The sequence below is a fragment of the Propithecus coquereli genome, unplaced genomic scaffold (assembly GCF_000956105.1).
Source record: "Propithecus coquereli isolate 6110/MARCELLA unplaced genomic scaffold, Pcoq_1.0 Scaffold120, whole genome shotgun sequence".
Taxonomy (NCBI): Eukaryota; Metazoa; Chordata; class Mammalia; order Primates; family Indriidae; genus Propithecus; species Propithecus coquereli.
In genome coordinates this window covers 1,389,204-1,405,918 of record NW_012136081.1, presented here as the reverse complement: position 1 = coordinate 1,405,918, position 16,715 = coordinate 1,389,204, and the positions used below count along the sequence as shown (strand labels likewise).

General features: G+C 48.0%; 1 protein-coding gene across 1 annotated transcript; it reads left to right on the top strand.

Annotated features, from left to right (window-relative positions):
• Positions 1-1,353: 1,353 nt before the first annotated feature.
• Positions 1,354-16,121, top strand: DPF2 (D4, zinc and double PHD fingers family 2). Its single transcript, XM_012665573.1, has 11 exons — positions 1,354-1,523; positions 5,647-5,807; positions 6,224-6,331; positions 6,658-6,821; positions 8,979-9,071; positions 9,240-9,318; positions 10,896-11,033; positions 11,125-11,253; positions 11,456-11,568; positions 12,544-12,625; positions 14,822-16,121. The coding sequence occupies exons 1-11, from the start codon at positions 1,492-1,494 to the stop codon at positions 14,896-14,898; spliced, it is 1,176 nt and encodes a 391-aa protein (XP_012521027.1). The 5' UTR covers positions 1,354-1,491; the 3' UTR covers positions 14,899-16,121.
• The last annotated feature ends 594 nt before the right edge of the window (positions 16,122-16,715 follow it).

The window sequence follows — 16,715 nt, the reverse complement described above, 5'->3', positions numbered from 1 at the left end:
TGAGGCAGGAGGATCACTTGAGCCCAGGAGTTTGAGGTTGCTGTGAGCTAGGCTGATGCCACGGCACTCTAGCCCAGGCAAGAGAGTGAGACTTTGTCTCAAAAAAAAAAAAAAAAAAAAAAAAGACCTATAGCAGAGTTTGGAAAAGGAAGGACTGGCCAATGGTTTCATAGGCCCATCAGGACAGAGAATAGATCTCTAAAGCTATTGAAACAGAGGTTGTGATGACTTTTCTTCTTTTTTTGAGACAGGGTCTTGCTCTGTCACCCAGGCTGGAGTGCAGTGGTACAATTATACCTCACTGTAGCTCCAAATTCCTGGGCTCAAACGATCCTCTCGCTTCTGCCTCCCAAGTAGCTAGGACGACATCACACCCAGCTAATTAAAAAAAATATTTTTGTAGTGATGGGGTCTGCTATATTGCCCAGGCTGGTCTTGAACTCCTGGACTCGAGCGATCCTCCCTTCTTGGCCTCTACAAAGTGCTGAGACTACACTTGATAGCCACCATGCCTAGCTGGTTATGATGATTTCATTAGGAGCTGTTTCAAATGAAAGGGTGGGAAGAAAATCCATATTAAACTGGGTGGAAGAGAGACTTGGAAACAAGGCAACAGAGATGGGGAGTATAAACAGAATATTTGCTTTGAAAGAGTGAGAAGAAATGGGGTGATAATCGAAGGCAGACTTGGGCTTTTGATTTTTTTTAACGGGGATGTTAAGCCATGTTTGTACACATTTTTGCAGCCAACAGTGAAGGAGAAATGAATGGTCCAGAAGATAGACCGACAGTCACAGGAGGGAAGTTCTTCAGAACCTAAGCAGAGTGAACTTAGGAAGCAAGGGAAAAGAGGCAGGTACCAGTGAAGTCCAGGAGCTGAATTTTGTGTTAGGAAAATAAGGTAACTTTCGCCAGATTGCAATAGTTACGCCAAAGAACTGGCCAGTTCTGGGCGTTAACTTTCCTCTCCCTAAAATGGGCACGTATTTGGGAGCACAAGTGGACTGCACACCACTCTTCCCTTCAGCTACCCACCAGCCCCTCGCCTGTGAGTGAGGGCAAAGGGTTAATTAACCACGTGGTGAAAGGTCAGCTAGGTAGCAGGACACAGGCGCTCCAGCCAACCTTTCTCCAGGCGCCCCCAGCTTCCAACAACCTTTGGCATTTTCATTTCTGCACCAAGTCACAGTCTTCCCCCTCCCCCCGCTCCCTCCTCTAACTGGAAGAGGTGGGGCTCGAGCCAGCGCAGCGGGGCGCGTACCGGTCTCCGGTCGCGCCTGCGCGTTGGGCTCCCGTGGGGTCTCAACGCTTTTCCTTCCCGGACCCAGCGCATAGACGCGAAGCTCGCTCTGAAGCGCTCGCTCGCGTGCGCGCGCGCGCCCGGCAGGCGCCTGCGCAGAGGGACGAGGAAACTGGTGCTCCCGTGCGGTCCCGGCGCCTGCGCGCTGCGGGCTCCGGGGCCTCCCGGCCTGAGGGAGAGGAGCAGGGAAGATGGCGGCTGTGGTAGAGAATGTAGTGAAGCTGTGAGTGGTCGTTTCTTTCTCTCCTAGGCCAGGAGGTCTTGTAAGGGGCCTGGAAGTAGGGGGCCGTGCGGGAAGGGACGAGGCGGGGAGAGGAACATGCCCGGGAAGGCCATGTTGCGACTCCTAGTGGGGAGGGAAACAGGAGACTCCGGAAAAGACGTTGCGCTTCTTTGGAAACTTGTGGAGGCCCTGAGGGGGGCACACAAGAATCCCTGACGGGAAGCCTCCCTGTGGGGACGTGGGGTCTGAGCGCTCCTCGGGGTTTACGGTTTCCAGAGTATGGCGCCCTGGCTGTGTACGAGAAACTTACCGTCCAGCTCCTCCCGGAGACGCCACAGTCCGGGGGAACCGGGCCGAGGCCCGGGCTGTCCCGGGGCGAGTCCCCGCCGACCCCTCCCCTCTGCTGCCCGCAGTCGCCCCTGGAGCAACAGGCTCGGCGGCCCCTGCGGGTGTAAGGACTGCGGGACTATTTTAGTTCTAAGCGGCCCCGTGACGTTCGGGGGGTCTTGGGCAGCAGGTACCCGAGACTAAAAATATTCTTGGGAAGAATTTGTGGAGGAGCAGGTACAGAGGGAAAGAACTTAAGGGGAGTGGGCCTTTGCGTCGGCCAGTCGCAGCCGTCAAAAACCGGAAACCGGACTGAAGCACTCCAGACACTCGAGAGCCTAAAGGGATATCTAAGTGGGCATTCTTCCTATATTACGATACCATCGTGCTGGTCAGATTTCAAGCAAAGTTAAAGTTAATGGTTGTTGGAGACATGGAAACTGGTCTGTTAGCTGCTTTCTGTGAGTTAAAGATGCTTTGGGACTTGATTTGTCCAGCCTCCTTCCTCCCTGAAGAACAATCTGAATGAGTTTTGAGATGAGTTAATGCCCTATGAGCTAATAGAGCAAGCTTATTTTAATGGGTATCTTGGGCTTGATGCAAGGGTAGGAAAATTGAGTGCTATCTAGCTGTCCAGTCGGGGCTTTTGACTGGATGACAGGTAAAGATTGGGGACTTACAGCTTCTCCTCTTTGTCATGTGCTGAGCCCCCCTATTCCCAAGAGCCTTTTTAAGGGGTAAGTTGCTTCTCCCTCCTGCCTGGAGCTTTTTCTTTGAGCATGCTTTCCCACTTCCATTAAGCTAAGTGCCTTCTCCTCCTTGCGGGTTTTTTTTTTTTTAACTTGCTTCCTGCTCCTCCATTCTGCTGCCTCTTTCAGCCATCCCTCCTCCCAACACTAGTATCTTTCTCTCTGATCTGCCCACTCCAGTTTCCCCAGCTCTCTCTTCAGGCTGACATTTTTCTCAATTTAGAAATGACATTGTTGATACACCATTTATACAGTTATCCTTCCTGACTCAGATGCTTTTTCTTTGTTTCCCTGCCCTTCTCTTTGTTGACTTCCCCCATCCCATTGTAAGGGGAGGCTTTACACAGGTTTCATGATTATCGAAAAAAAATCAAAGTTTCTTCTACCTGGGAAATCTACTGTACTGGGGGAATGTCAAAGTTGCCTGGGTTTTGAGAGTTGTACGTAATGAGGCTCTTCGTGTTGGCAGACTTTCTTCAGGGAAATAGGGTTTCCAGCCCTTTCATGTAGTGTTATAAGTGAGGGGTTGCCCATTTAAATAGAGCATGACTTCTTATTTCCCTTTAGAGAACTGTAGAGATTGTGAGGATCAACAGCCACTAATTCCTGAGTACTAATAATGAAAAAACAACTTTCTCCTCCTGATTTCTAGCTGCAGAGGGCCATGGACCACAGTTAATACAGTCCCCTGCAGAACTGTCTTTTTAACAAGGGGCTTCCATTCTTCCTGCATCATTCTCACCCTGGAAAGAGATGCTTTTCTGGTGCTTCTCTTAATTATAGTGTGCCTAGTCTTCTGACAGCTGAGGTTATACATTGAGATCAGGAGTACTAGCTCATCTTTTCTAACTTGCATCTTGTCCTGGGAGAAGAATTTTCCTATTTGGAAATTCTCTGTCCCTCCCAGATGTGATGTCAGGATTAAAACAGTCTTTAAGAGGTCTTACTAGGGTAAAATAATAGTATAAAATAGCTGTGGCTGCTGACTGGTTTTGAAACTTTCTGAGTTAGATAGCAAGATCTAGGGAATAATATTAACTTGAAATTTCTTGCTACAGGAGCCCTAAGTTCTTAGGAGCTCTCTCTCATTCTCTCTTGCTCTCTCTTCATCAGATTCTACACACATACACTGCCTCTTTCTCTCTCTGTCTCTCTCCATGTGTTTCATTCCCAGCCTTCTTACCCAGAAGACTGCTTGCCCTACCTTCTGAAATCCCACTTAACTTGCAGGAGCTCTGACAGAACATCTCATTCATTCCCCCTAAAATCGTTTCCAGCCTCCTTGCTCTGACTTTGCAGCCCTCAGCCAGTCTGGCCCTTCCTTCCATTTGACTTCCAGTGTCGGTATCAATTCCCATCAGCAGAAACAAAGGAGCTGCTGCACTCAGCCTTGTTTATCCAATTTTACTGTGTGGTGAGGACGTGGCTGCCTCCTAAAGGCGAGCAAATGTGAGCCTCTCCATTCTCCCCTCTGCTTTCCTGTACAAGATTTGTGCCTGCCTCAGATTATAGTCATTATAGCTCATTGAATCAAGCCAGGCTGTACTTGTGGTATTGCCATCTCTTTGTGTGGTATGTGTCTTTTTCACTTGCTAGAAACGTGCTAAGCTGTGGGGTGATCTGTTGTGACTTCTCACTGAAGGCCTTCATCAGATTCCAGAGCAGAGTTTGTTGATGTAGTCAATTTATAGACATAAGTTCGGTTTCTCATGCCTGGGCTTTCTTTCACATAGAATCCTGGTATGTCAGAGCTCATCTAGTCCAACCTCCCCTATCTAGAAAAGGAACCAAGGTCCACCTGGGTTAACCAGACATCCATGTTTATGTGGTTGCCTTGCACCCTAGCCAGGTCTTTTTACTCTCAAGTCAAGTCTGTGTTCCAGACATCTTCCTGGGTATTGGGGATGCTATGGGAAAGAAATTATCTCTGCTCTCAGTTTAAGATTGGTTGAATATAAATACGAATTGTTTCAGTTAGTTTAATCTCTATTACCAAAGTGCTTGTTAAACCCTGAAGGATGAGAACAAGATTGGTTCTATTATATATACATGCTTCTTAGCACCAGGTAACTCCTAGCACTGTGCAGTTTTCCAGCTTTTTAAAGCACTTACCCTTGATTCACATTTCAAATTGAGTCTTTTGAGACCAAGAAGCTTCTTTCCTATACAATTTGATTGTGCGAGAATGGGGAGGGCCCCAGGATGGGCCTTAGAGCAAACAGATTTCATATCAGTCAGTAATAGTGCTCAATAAAAGCTTCAGGGAACTTCAGGAATTTGCAAATGTCTTCCATAAGTGTAAAATTAGTACATGAAATGAATTAGTTGGTTAAAAGCCTAGGTCTAAATCCAAAAGATATAAAAAGGCATATGGAAAAAAGTGCCCTAGTCACACAGTTTTTCTCCCTGGAGGCTTGCAGTTTCTTTTCCACCTCTTTGTAACATAAAGGGTAGTATCCTGTGACACTTCTCAGCACTGTACCTTGCTTTTTTTTCCTAGTTATCTTGGAAATTGTTTAATTATCAGTACATGAAGAGTGCCCTCCTTTTTTTATGGCTAAATTGAATTTTATTGTATGGATTTACTGAAGCTTGCTAAATACATTGTAGTAAGTCCCCCAGACCTTGTTGAACTCTTTCCCATGTTTCTAAGGAGGGGCTAACATCTGCTTCTCAGAGTCAAGAGAGTTAACATCTTAACTTAGCACAGGGCTAGACTTAAGAGAAGCCCTGTTTGGGGGTTAGACTTAAGTCTGATTAGATACATGATGAAATTATGTGTTTCTGATGGCAATTTATTTGTAAAGCGCCTTTCCTCATGATGGCTTAGCGAAGGGCCTTGATGTCCCATGAGGTAGAAACGGAGGCAAATAGAACCAAAGAGACAGTCTCCCAGTCCTTTGAGCCTTCTAGAGAAGCGGATGGCAGGGAAGCAGAATAGCGCAGCATCCCATATACCCTGCCCCAACACACACACACACACACACACACACACACACACACACACACACACACACACACACCCCTGCTTTTTATTTTCCCTGCAGCCTTGGCGAGCAATACTACAAAGATGCCATGGAGCAGTGCCACAATTACAATGCCCGCCTCTGTGCTGAGCGCAGCGTACGCTTGCCTTTCTTGGACTCACAGACCGGAGTCGCCCAGAGCAACTGTTATATCTGGATGGAAAAGCGACACCGGGGTCCAGGTGAGGATCCAGACTTGGGAGAAGGGGACTCAGGAGCATAAGGGGGAAGAAGTTTCCTTATCGTAGGTGATGAGGCCGCTGAGAGGGTTTTCCCTAGTGCTTTTTATCTTTGGATGGACATGGTCTTCCTGTGACTGGAAACCCAGGGAGGGTGAAGCAGATAGGTTCATAGCAGCATCTTTGTTTTTTGACCTGCTCAAGCCATTATCGTGTTTCTGGAGAGCTATGTGTTAGCCAAGGCCCCTAAGTTTACACTTCTTTTCCACAAACTGTTTCACCCAACTCACCAGGCTCTCACTGTCAATATTCCTCACTTGCTCTAGAACTCAAAGGGGGCCCTACTCATCTAGAAAGTGTTTGATATTGTTTTCTAGAGCAGTGTTAGGGTTTGACTTCTCTCTCTCTTCCTTCCACAGGATTGGCCTCTGGACAGCTGTACTCCTATCCTGCCCGGCGCTGGCGGAAAAAACGGCGAGCCCACCCCCCTGAGGATCCACGACTTTCCTTCCCGTCTATTAAACCAGGTAAGACACACCCTCCCTGGGCAGGGGCAGAGCCTGTTGCATGCTAAGAGGCCTGCTAACCACCTGTTATGTGCCAGGCCAAATGCTAGATCCTGAAGATACTAAAATGAATAAGATGTGATTCCTTCCATTAAAGAGCTCAGTCTAGTAGGGGAGACAGGTAAACAGATGGGTTACAGAGCCATTGAACTAGGGTGTCTTGGTTCCTGGGCAACCAGAGAATAGAAGACAGTGACTGGCCTTCGGTAAGCCGTGTCATTGTGTAGACTCAGAGCAGTCTGCTTTCAGCCTTTCTGAGCCTTGCTTCATCCTGGCCTTGTTTGCAGACACAGACCAGAACCTGAAGAAGGAGGGGCTGATTTCTCAGGACGGCAGTAGTTTAGAGGCGCTGTTGCGCACCGACCCTCTGGAGAAGCGAGGCGCCCCGGATCCCCGAGTTGATGATGACAGCTTGGGCGAGTTTCCTGTGACCAACAGTCGAGCACGGAAGGTATGAGTTTATCTCTGTGGCTAAGGGAGCTTTGATGGAAACCAGCCTTCTCTTTATCAGGGCCACCCAGTTACTATTAGGTTGGTGCAAAACTAATTCCAATTTTAACATTGTTGAAATTTGGTTCTTTGATATTGGAATACATTCTTAAATAAATGTGGTTATGTTATACATCATTTTAATGTGCATTCTTGCTTTGGTTTTTTGCTGATGACTTATTACTTGCTGTTTATATTTAGACTGTGAAAATTATGTTAGACAAAAAGCAAATTCAAGCAATTTTCTTATTTGAGTTGAAAATGGGTCGTAAAGCAGCAGAGAGAACTCACAACATCAGCAACGCATTTGGCCCAGGAACTACTAATGAATGTACAGTGCCGTGGTGGTTCAAGAAGTTTTGCAAAGGAGATTAAGAGCCTTGAAGATGAGGAGCACAGTGGTTGGCCATCACAAGTTGACAATGAGCAATTGAGAGCAATCATTGAAGCTGATTCTCTTACAACTGTATGGGAAGTTGCCAGAGAGCCCAGCATTGACCATTTTATGGTCATTCAGCATTTAAAGCAAATTAGAAAGGTGAAGAAGCTCGCTAAGTGGGTGCCTCATGAGCTGACCGCGAATCAAAAAAAAATCATTGTTTTCAAGTGTCGTCTTCTCTTCTTGTACACAACAAACCATTTCTCGATAGGATTGTGACATGCGACGAAAATTGCATTTTATATGACGACTGGCGAAGACCACCTTAGTGGTTGGAGCAAGAAGAAGCTCCAAAGCACTTCCCAAAGCCAAACTGGCACCCAAAAAAGGTCTTGGTCACTGTTTGGTGGTCTGCTGCCGGTCTGATCCACTACAGCTTTCTGAATCCTGGCAAAACCATTACATCTGAGAATTATGCTCAGCAAATCAATGAGATGCACCAAAAGCTGCAATGCCTGCAGCCTGCGTTGGTCAACAGAAAGGGCCCAGCTCTTCTCCACAACCATGCCAACCGCACGTCACACAACCAACACTTCAAAATTTGAACAAATTGGGCTACGAAGTTTTGCCTCATCTGCCATATTCACCTGACCTCTCACCAACCAACTACCACTTCTTCAAGCATCTTGACAACTTTTGCAGGGAAAATGCTTCCACAACCAGCAGGAAGTAGAAAATGCTTTCCAAGAGTTTGTCAAATCCCAAAGCCCAGATTTTTATGCTACAGGAATAAACAAACTTATTTCTCATTGGCAAAAAATGTGGTGATTGTGATGGTTCCTATTTTGATTAATAAAAATGTGTTTGAGCCTAGTTATAATGATTTAAAATTCATGATCTGAAACTGCAATTACTTTTGCACCAGCCTAATTGAACTGAAGCAGAAGCTGTGGAGCAGCAGGCACCTGCAGTTCTGTTCCTACGTCATCCCCTGATTAATGCCGGGTACTGACAGGCTTCTCTGTTGCCATCGGTCTCTGCCAGTCCTAAGCACAGACTGTCACTCATTTGTCCTCTTTTGTCACAAAAGTTTTTGTCATCGAGTTTTGGTGCCTGAGGCTCCGTAGGTGAAACAGATGAGGTCTCAGCCAACAGGGAAGATAAAACTATATATATAAATAATAAGGACTGAAAATATGCCAGGCACTGTGTTAAGTACTCTTCCACATGCTTTCTCCTTTAATCTGTATGACCTTAGCGGGTAGGTCCAGTGGTCCCCATTTTATAGACAAGGAGGCTGAAGCAGAACAGTTTAAAAAGTTCCCACAAGGTCACAAAAGTAAGCAACAAAGCTCTCATTAAAACTAGGAAATGAGTGTTGGGAACCACTGATGATATGCTCCCTGGGTGGCTGATCAGAGGCAAGAGACGGCACAGGTGCTTGGGGAATTAGGAAAAGCTTATGGAGTCATGCTATTTGCTTTGGCCCCTTGGCATAGTGGGAAAGGCATTCCAGGCTGAGGAAACAGCATGAAGGGAGGCACAGGGGAAGGAAAGCCCGAAGCATGGAAAGGAGCAGGAACAGGATTGGGGGGTGTTTAAAGGACAGTGGTGAGGAATGAGGCTGGCATTGGTGGGGCCAGGTCACAGGAGGTTCTGGATGGCCTTGGCCAATCCCATCTTGGTGGAGATTTTGGATGCACATTATTTCTGCTCATCATAATCCTTGTGTCCACTCAGCGGATCCTAGAACCTGATGACTTCCTGGATGACCTCGATGATGAGGACTATGAGGAGGACACTCCCAAGCGTCGGGGCAAGGGGAAATCCAAGGTGAGAGGCTGGCCCAAGGCCTACAGCCTAGAGCAGGGCAGCCTGGGAAGTCCCATGTTTTATTTCTTGCCATTTTTCCCTTTCATGTGAAATTAGCAGCCACTTACAGGAGAGTTTAATTCCTCAGGCCTAGATACCTCAGTAAGGACATCTTTTTGCTCTTGGCAGGGTAAGGGTGTGGGCAGTGCCCGTAAGAAGCTGGACGCTTCCATCCTGGAGGATCGGGACAAGCCCTATGCCTGTGACAGTGAGTGCCTCACTAGTGGGTGGGTAGTCCTTGCCTTGACTCAGCTCCTGCTCAGGATATGAGAGGAGGGAGGGTTGTGTTTTTGCCTGGAGTGGTAAAATAAGCCTGGGCTCTTGTCCTGCCTGCTGGCTGACTGGTTCCCTCTGAGGCTTCTGTGAGGCCTGGGCCTCTGCTACGTGGGGGGTGGGACCTGCATGCTCTGGGAGAGATTTCTGCTGTCCTCTGGGGTGGGGATGCTTGGGGGCACAGGGTTGGCCTCTCAGTAGATGGCATGCAGGTCTGCTGGCCCCAGTCAAGCCAGGGCCCCAGGGGTCCAACACTAAGTTTTTCGTTGTCTGTTCTCTTTGCTGTCCTCTCTGGCTTGCCCCACTTCTGTCCCTCTACCCTGGGAGACCATCACCGTTGGGGTTTCTCTCTCGCTTGCTCTACCTTCCTGCTGCTGCTGCTCCTGTCTCAAGTGTGTCAAGGCCTTCTTCTCATGACTTTTCTTTCTGTCTTTCAGATAGTTTCAAACAAAAGCATACCTCGAAAGCGCCCCAGAGAGGTAGCTCTCTCAACTTTTCAGACTTTTGGTTTTCCTGTCCCTTTTTCCCTCCTCCCTTGTTCCTCCTGCCTTTCTCATCTCCTGTGGTGCTAGTTTTCAAATCTCTGGAATGGCATGGGGTAGGAGCAGTGGAACTTACGCTGTGCTCCACTCCTCAAGTCCTGGAAGCTGCCTTTACCACTGCTCGCCTCCCACAAGCCTGCTGTTAGAGCCGCTCGGCCCAGTGCATGGGGCAGCTTCAGGGGCATCATAAGGAACCCATTGCAGACAGATCCACCTGCTGCCCTCCCCTGAATAGGCACTTGGTGGTCAGCTGATGTTCCCCACCATCCCACCACCTCCTCCTCCATCCTCTCTCCCCTTTCCTTTCCTGCTGTCCCCCATGCCCTTCTCAGTATCTGCTCAAGCTTACAGGATACCTCGTGGGGATCTGCTTTCCTGCTGGTTGGTGGGGGCTGGACAGGGCACTGATTTGGGAGTATGTTTGAATTTCTTTGGGGGCCACTTGCCCCAGCTGGCTCAGTTGATAGGTATCCCCAAGAGACTCCCCCACCACTCATTTACTTGCATTCAGCAGAGATGGGCTCCGTGGTCTATACAGAGTAGCTTAAGCTTTTACCCCACATTTACTGAGGAGTAAAAAGGTTTGAAGTCTCTTCCTCACCTTTCCCTTTTCCTGCCACCCTGCAGGACTATAGAAATTCCCTTCCCTTTCCTGACCTGGAGCTCCCCAGGCTATTACTGTTCCAAGATCAAGTGGTGATGGGGCAAGGGCTAAGCCTCTGAGAAGCCAATGTGGAAGGGTAATGGTGGCCATGGGGTTGGTGTTTGAGAGGAAGAAGCTAGAGCACCCCAGGGCCTGATGCTCCTGGCTGAGGGGAGAGGGCCTCACGAAAGGCCTGTCCCAGAACAGAGCTGGTGGGTGAAGGGGAGGTTGCCCTCTCTGCCTTAGGTGGAGCCCCACAGTTGGCAGGGGTGGGATGTGGCACTCTTGTATCCTAATACCTTTCTCTGCAATCTTTTCCCTACCCAGTTTGTGGGAAACGTTATAAGAACCGACCGGGCCTCAGTTACCACTATGCCCACTCCCACTTGGCTGAGGAGGAGGGCGAGGATAAGGAGGACTCCCAGCCACCGACTCCTGTTTCCCAGAGGTCCGAGGAGCAGAAATGTAAGCTGAGAAGTTGGCCTGGTTATAAAAACCCCTCGCAGGGATGAGTAGCCCAAGGGCATCATTACGGCTCTTGTCTTTTTCCCTGTAGCTAAGAAGGGTCCTGATGGATTGGCCTTGCCCAACAACTACTGTGACTTCTGTCTGGGCGACTCAAAGATCAACAAGAAGACAGGACAGCCAGAGGAGCTGGTGTCCTGTTCTGACTGTGGCCGCTCAGGTACCTCCTCCCCCAAAGAGAACGCTGCTGCCATGCTCAGTCCCCAAGGGGCTCTTGCCTTTCTTGCCCTGCTAGCTTCTGGTGCTGTCACAGTCAACCAGCACACCTCACTTCTGGCCAAGAGAAGATGTAGCCATGGGCAGGGGCTCCTCTCTTCTCCCCTCATTTCTGCTGCCTGTTTCACTCGGTTCCTCCTCCACAGGGCATCCTTCTTGCCTCCAGTTCACCCCTGTGATGATGGCGGCAGTGAAGACCTACCGCTGGCAGTGCATCGAGTGCAAGTGCTGCAACATCTGCGGCACCTCCGAGAACGACGTGCGTATCCCTGCTCCCTGGTGTGGCTCCTTCGGGGCTTCTGCTGTTCTTTCCACAGTTCCCTCTAAAGTGAGCTTGCTGTTGAAAGGAGGCAAGATTCCTCCCACACACCACATGACCCTCCCCAGCATCCCAGTCAGAACTTTGATTTGTTGGCAGGTGTTTATTGAGTACTGACTTTATGGCAGACGTTGTTCTAGACACTAAGGGTACTAAATAAGACAAATAAGGTCCCTGCTTGCATGGAATTTACATACTTATGGGAACAGCAATCAGCAGAGAAATAAGTGAGATTTGTATGACATGCCATGGAAAAAATGAAACCAGTAATGTGGCAGAAAGTAACTGTATTACTAATTTAGATTGACGGTCAGAGATGGCTCTTCTGAGGAGGTGATGTCGGTGTTGGAATTTGGATGATGCCAAGGAGCCAGTTTGAGCAGGTTTGGAGGTAGAGCCAGTGCAGAGGCCCTTGAGGTGGACAAGCCAGGCGCGGTGAGCAGGCTGATGTGGCTGGATGGAGTCTTCCTGCCTGTGGGGGAGCATGGCAGGAGATGAGATGGGACAAGTGGATACCACCAGCTCTGTGGGGCCTGGGGTTCTGTCCTGATTACAGTGGGATGCTGTTGCAGGGTTTTAATTGGGGGAGTGACTGGTCTGTCTCACATTTTAAAAAGATAACTTTGGCTGCCCTGTGGAAGGTAGATGATAGGGGACAAGAGTGGAGGCTGCGTGTCGGTCGGTCAGGTCAGGGTCTGGCAGGATCCGCGTGAGGGACAACAGTGACTGGGTCTGGACTAGAGATGGACAGCAGTGGTTTCCTACCCAAGATTCATGCATCTGTTCTTGCCTGCCACCTACCCTGCCCCTCTGGAAGTAGCAGCAGTGTCACAGAAGCCTTCTTCCTACCCCCTTCCCCCAGTGGCCTAACTGAAGCACATAAGTCACTCAACCCCCATGCTTGCTCTGCTCCAGGACCAGCTGCTCTTCTGTGATGACTGTGATCGTGGCTACCACATGTACTGTCTTACTCCGTCCATGTCTGAGCCTCCTGAAGGTAAGTTGCCCAGGTCTCTTACTCAGAACAATGATTTTATTAATAACTTGGAAAATATTGAGTTCTATGTTGTTTATATTATCAGTTATTTATTCTTCCAAATTAGGGAGTAAGGCACCTTGTCTTGGCTCAGTTCAGAGTACTTTCTAGCTTTTCAACTTTTAAAGAGTTTAACGTTTGCACATTACCATTAGTTACATACACAAACACAAAAAATCAGCCCAAAAGGCCAGGCGTGGTGGCTCACACCTATAATCCTAGCTCTCTGGGAGGCCGAGGCGGGCGGATTGTTTGAGCTCAGGAGTTCGAGACCAGCCTGAGCAAGAGCGAGACCCCGTCTCTACTAAAATTAGAAAGAAATTAATTGGACAACTAAAAATATATAGAAAAAATTAGCCGGGCATGGTGGCGCATGCCTGTAGTCCCAGCTACTCGGGAGGCTGAGGCAGGAGGATCGCTTGAGCCCAGGAGTTTGAGGTTGCTGTGAGCTATGATGACGCCACGGCACTCTAGCCCAGGCAAGACAGTGAGACTCTGTCTCAAAAAAAAAAAAAATCAGCCCAAAAGAAAACAGATGCTGAGCAGAGAACAGTCACCCAGAAGGAATGATTTGTTTTCCTCCAGCCAGTCTAGGAATCTCCGTAAGTCCCCTCCCAGCTGGATCTCCATGCCTTAAACCCCTTCTATATAGAAATTCAGGAGTTTATTCAAAGGACACAAACACCCAGTAGCTGTTACTATGCACAAAGGATGTGGGCCAGCATTCCAGATGAGAGAAAGTGGTTCACTGTCTATGTGGCTGACTTGTAATATAGGTCAAACTGCTGTCACTGCTCTAGAGAATGAAGCCACTAACAAAATCTGAGAGTCCTTTAGCAGCTACAGGGGAGCACTCTCAGGCCCAGTTTATAAATCTGCTTTTGGGAGAATTAGCATGTTTTGTGCTTTTTTTTTTAGCCATCAAATATCAATTTGTAGACAAAATCTATACTAATTGCAGAATGGCTTTCCTATTCAGTTTCTGCGGGACACTGGGGTAGCGGAGTGTTCTTCCTGGAGTGTTAAGGCAGTTGAGGGGCAACCCCAGAAGTCATCAGATGTTCTAGGTTCTAGGTCAAGTTTGGCAAACTACAACCCATGGGCCAAATCCAGCCACAGGCAGTTTATATAGATTGCAAGCTAAGAGTGCTTTTTATATTTTTAAAGGGAGGTTTTTTTAGTTTGTTGTTTCTTACAGAGACAATGTCTTGCCATGTTGCCCTGGCTGGTCTCACACTCCTGGGCTCAAGCATTCCTCTTAAAGGGAGTTTTAAGAAAAAGATGTAAATGAAACTGTATGTGGCTCACAAAGCTTAAAATATTTAACACTAACGCTTTACTGAAAAGTTTGCCAACCCCTGCTCATTGACCTTTGGGTTAGAAAGGACCTTCCTCTTACATTTTCTTATCACGTGTCTCTGAAGAGCTAATAAAAGCTGTGGATCCTTTCCCCCCGAATTATGTCCAAATGTACATGTATGTAATTATGCTCATAATTTCAAGGCATTAGGACTAATTTTTTTTTTAAAAAAATGGAAGAATCCAACCATGGTATATGTTAATCAACAAGGTATGAGCATTAATTTTCTTGTAAGGAAAAATTATGTCTCCTTTTTTTCTGAAACTAGACTCAAGTCATAATGGGTTAGATCATACAGTTCACCCCTTTTCTGCTGATCAGGTCCTCAGCCTCTGCTCAGACACCTAGTGATAGTGGCAGCCATCTCGCAGTGGTTTTCACAGAAAGCCTGATCTTATGTGGAATTACACTTGGTTTCTCTGGAGCCACTACTCTTGATCTTTAGTCTAACCTTTGGACCACGAGAACCAAGTCTGGTTCTTCTGTAATCACAAGCCCAAAACTGGGATGTTTTAGAAACTTCCTCTCTGCCTAGGTCCTCCTCCTACTCCCAGAGGTTCTGATTTAATAGGGCCAAGAGGGCCTGGGCATCTGTTTTCTGAAACAGTCCTCCAGATGATTGTTTCTTTCATCTCCATTGAGAATGATTTTTCCTCCTAGCTCATGATAACCATAAACTTTGCTACTGCAGACTATCCCCCTTCCCTGGAGCTGACAAGGGGTGCAGAAAGTGGAAGAATAGCAAGCAGATGGGGGTCTTGTGGGACCCATCCTGACCCCATTATGCTTTTCTGCAGGAAGTTGGAGCTGCCACTTGTGTCTGGACCTGTTGAAGGAGAAAGCTTCCATCTACCAGAACCAGAACTCCTCTTGATGTGGTCACCTCCCTGCTCCTCACACGTCTAAGGCTGTTTCTCTCCTCCACCATGTTTTTCATATCCCCCTTTCCCTTCTTCCTCCTCTCTTTCACAAGTCCAGAGAAACTTGGGGTGGTTGTGCCAATCTACCTTTGGCAGCAGCAATCTGAGGTGGCAGCTCTGACTGCCTCTGGCCCCAAGCCCTCAGGGAGAAAGGAGCAGCACACTGCCCCAAGGCATACCTGTGGGCCCAGCTTCTCTCTGCTCTCCATGAAGTGCATTCACTCTGCTTGCCTTGGGCCCAGGCCCTGGTGATCACAGGGTTCAAACAGTGTCCTCCGAGAAGGAGTGGGAGAACAGCTTGCTTCTCTCTCTCCACTCTGGTCTCCAGGCTTTTCCCTTCCCCCAAAGTTGAGCTGGGCCAGGGCTTCTTTGCCAAGAGCAGCAGGGAGTGAGCAAGCTGAGGCCACGCTCGCAAGGAGCTTTCCATGCCCTTTGTGCTGCTTAGCCTTGCCTTTTCCCTTCAGAGCGACTCTCTGCAGCTCTCTGTTCCCACTACACGGGGTCCTTTGCCTGAGCCTGGATGTTCTCAGTCACTCTCCTGGCTCTGCCCTGTCCTGCTTCACCACACCCAGGGGGAGTAGCAGCTTCACCCTATTCTTCCTGTGCTCTCCTGGCTCACTCTCACGGGCGGTCTCCAGTGACCGAAGCATTCCCCACCCTTGGAATTTCCCACCTTCTGCCTCCCCTCCTATTCCGTTTGGTTTTGTGGGGAGAGGGGAAGCATCAGGGGGCCAGGCCAGCAGCTTGGGGTCCACAGGGAGATGTTGGATAATGTGCCTGTTTTTTAACATGACGAAAAAGCCTACCTCCAAAATCCCTTTTTGTTCTTCCTGGACCTGGGCATTCAGCCTCCTGCCCTTAACTGAATTGGAGGCCTCAGCCTCCTGCCCTGTGTATCGGACTCCCAGGTCACAGGAAAGCCACATAGAAGTCCCTTTCTTCCCTTGCACGCTCGCTAGCAGCTGGTAAGGTCTTCACCCTGATTCCTCAAGTTTCCTGCTTAGTGGCACTGACATTAAGGACTGGAGGCAGTCCATGCCGAGACACCCTAGAGTGGCCTTCCCCCTTGGCTGTGGGCAGGCCCAACTTGCTGTCGCTTTGGAGTTGAGGTGTCTCTTTTTTCTTTCTTTAGTTCCTGTATTCTAAACATTAGTAAAAATAAACATTTTTACACAGAGCCCTCTGCTGGATTGTTTATCTTCCAACTCCCAGTTAAGAAGGCCATTTCATCCTAAAACGTTCCTCCTTAACAGTGGTTTTTTTAAATGTTTTGAAATACAGCTTTTTTCTCCCCAAATTAAATTTTTCTGTTGAACCCCAGTATGTAAAGCAGATATAAAATGGGTTATTTTGTTAGTTTTAATTTGTTATGTGAATTAAAGTTTATAATAATTCCTTGTTATAAAGAACAATGAAGCTGTTTTGATCAGTATAAAATCTGGGTTAAAATCAACTTTATCATGCTGTTTATTTCTGTGTTTTGCTTGGTTTGGAGAAAATTTTGTGTAGACATGGATACATAGATGGAAGTGGTACCAAGTTTGTAACAGCTGACCTTGCAATTGCAGATACTTAAGATGGTCCAGGAGCTTCATTATTATATAAATACAATAGCATCAATAACATAAGCCACTAATGACATCCCCATGGGACACATGACAGCTTTTGCAGGAGTGATGAGGGCAGCCTGAGGAACAAAGGGGCCTCGGCCTGGCTTGTCTGGCCGCCTTTAGTTGCCTGCAGTGCTCTCAGGCCAGGCCAGCTGCTCTTG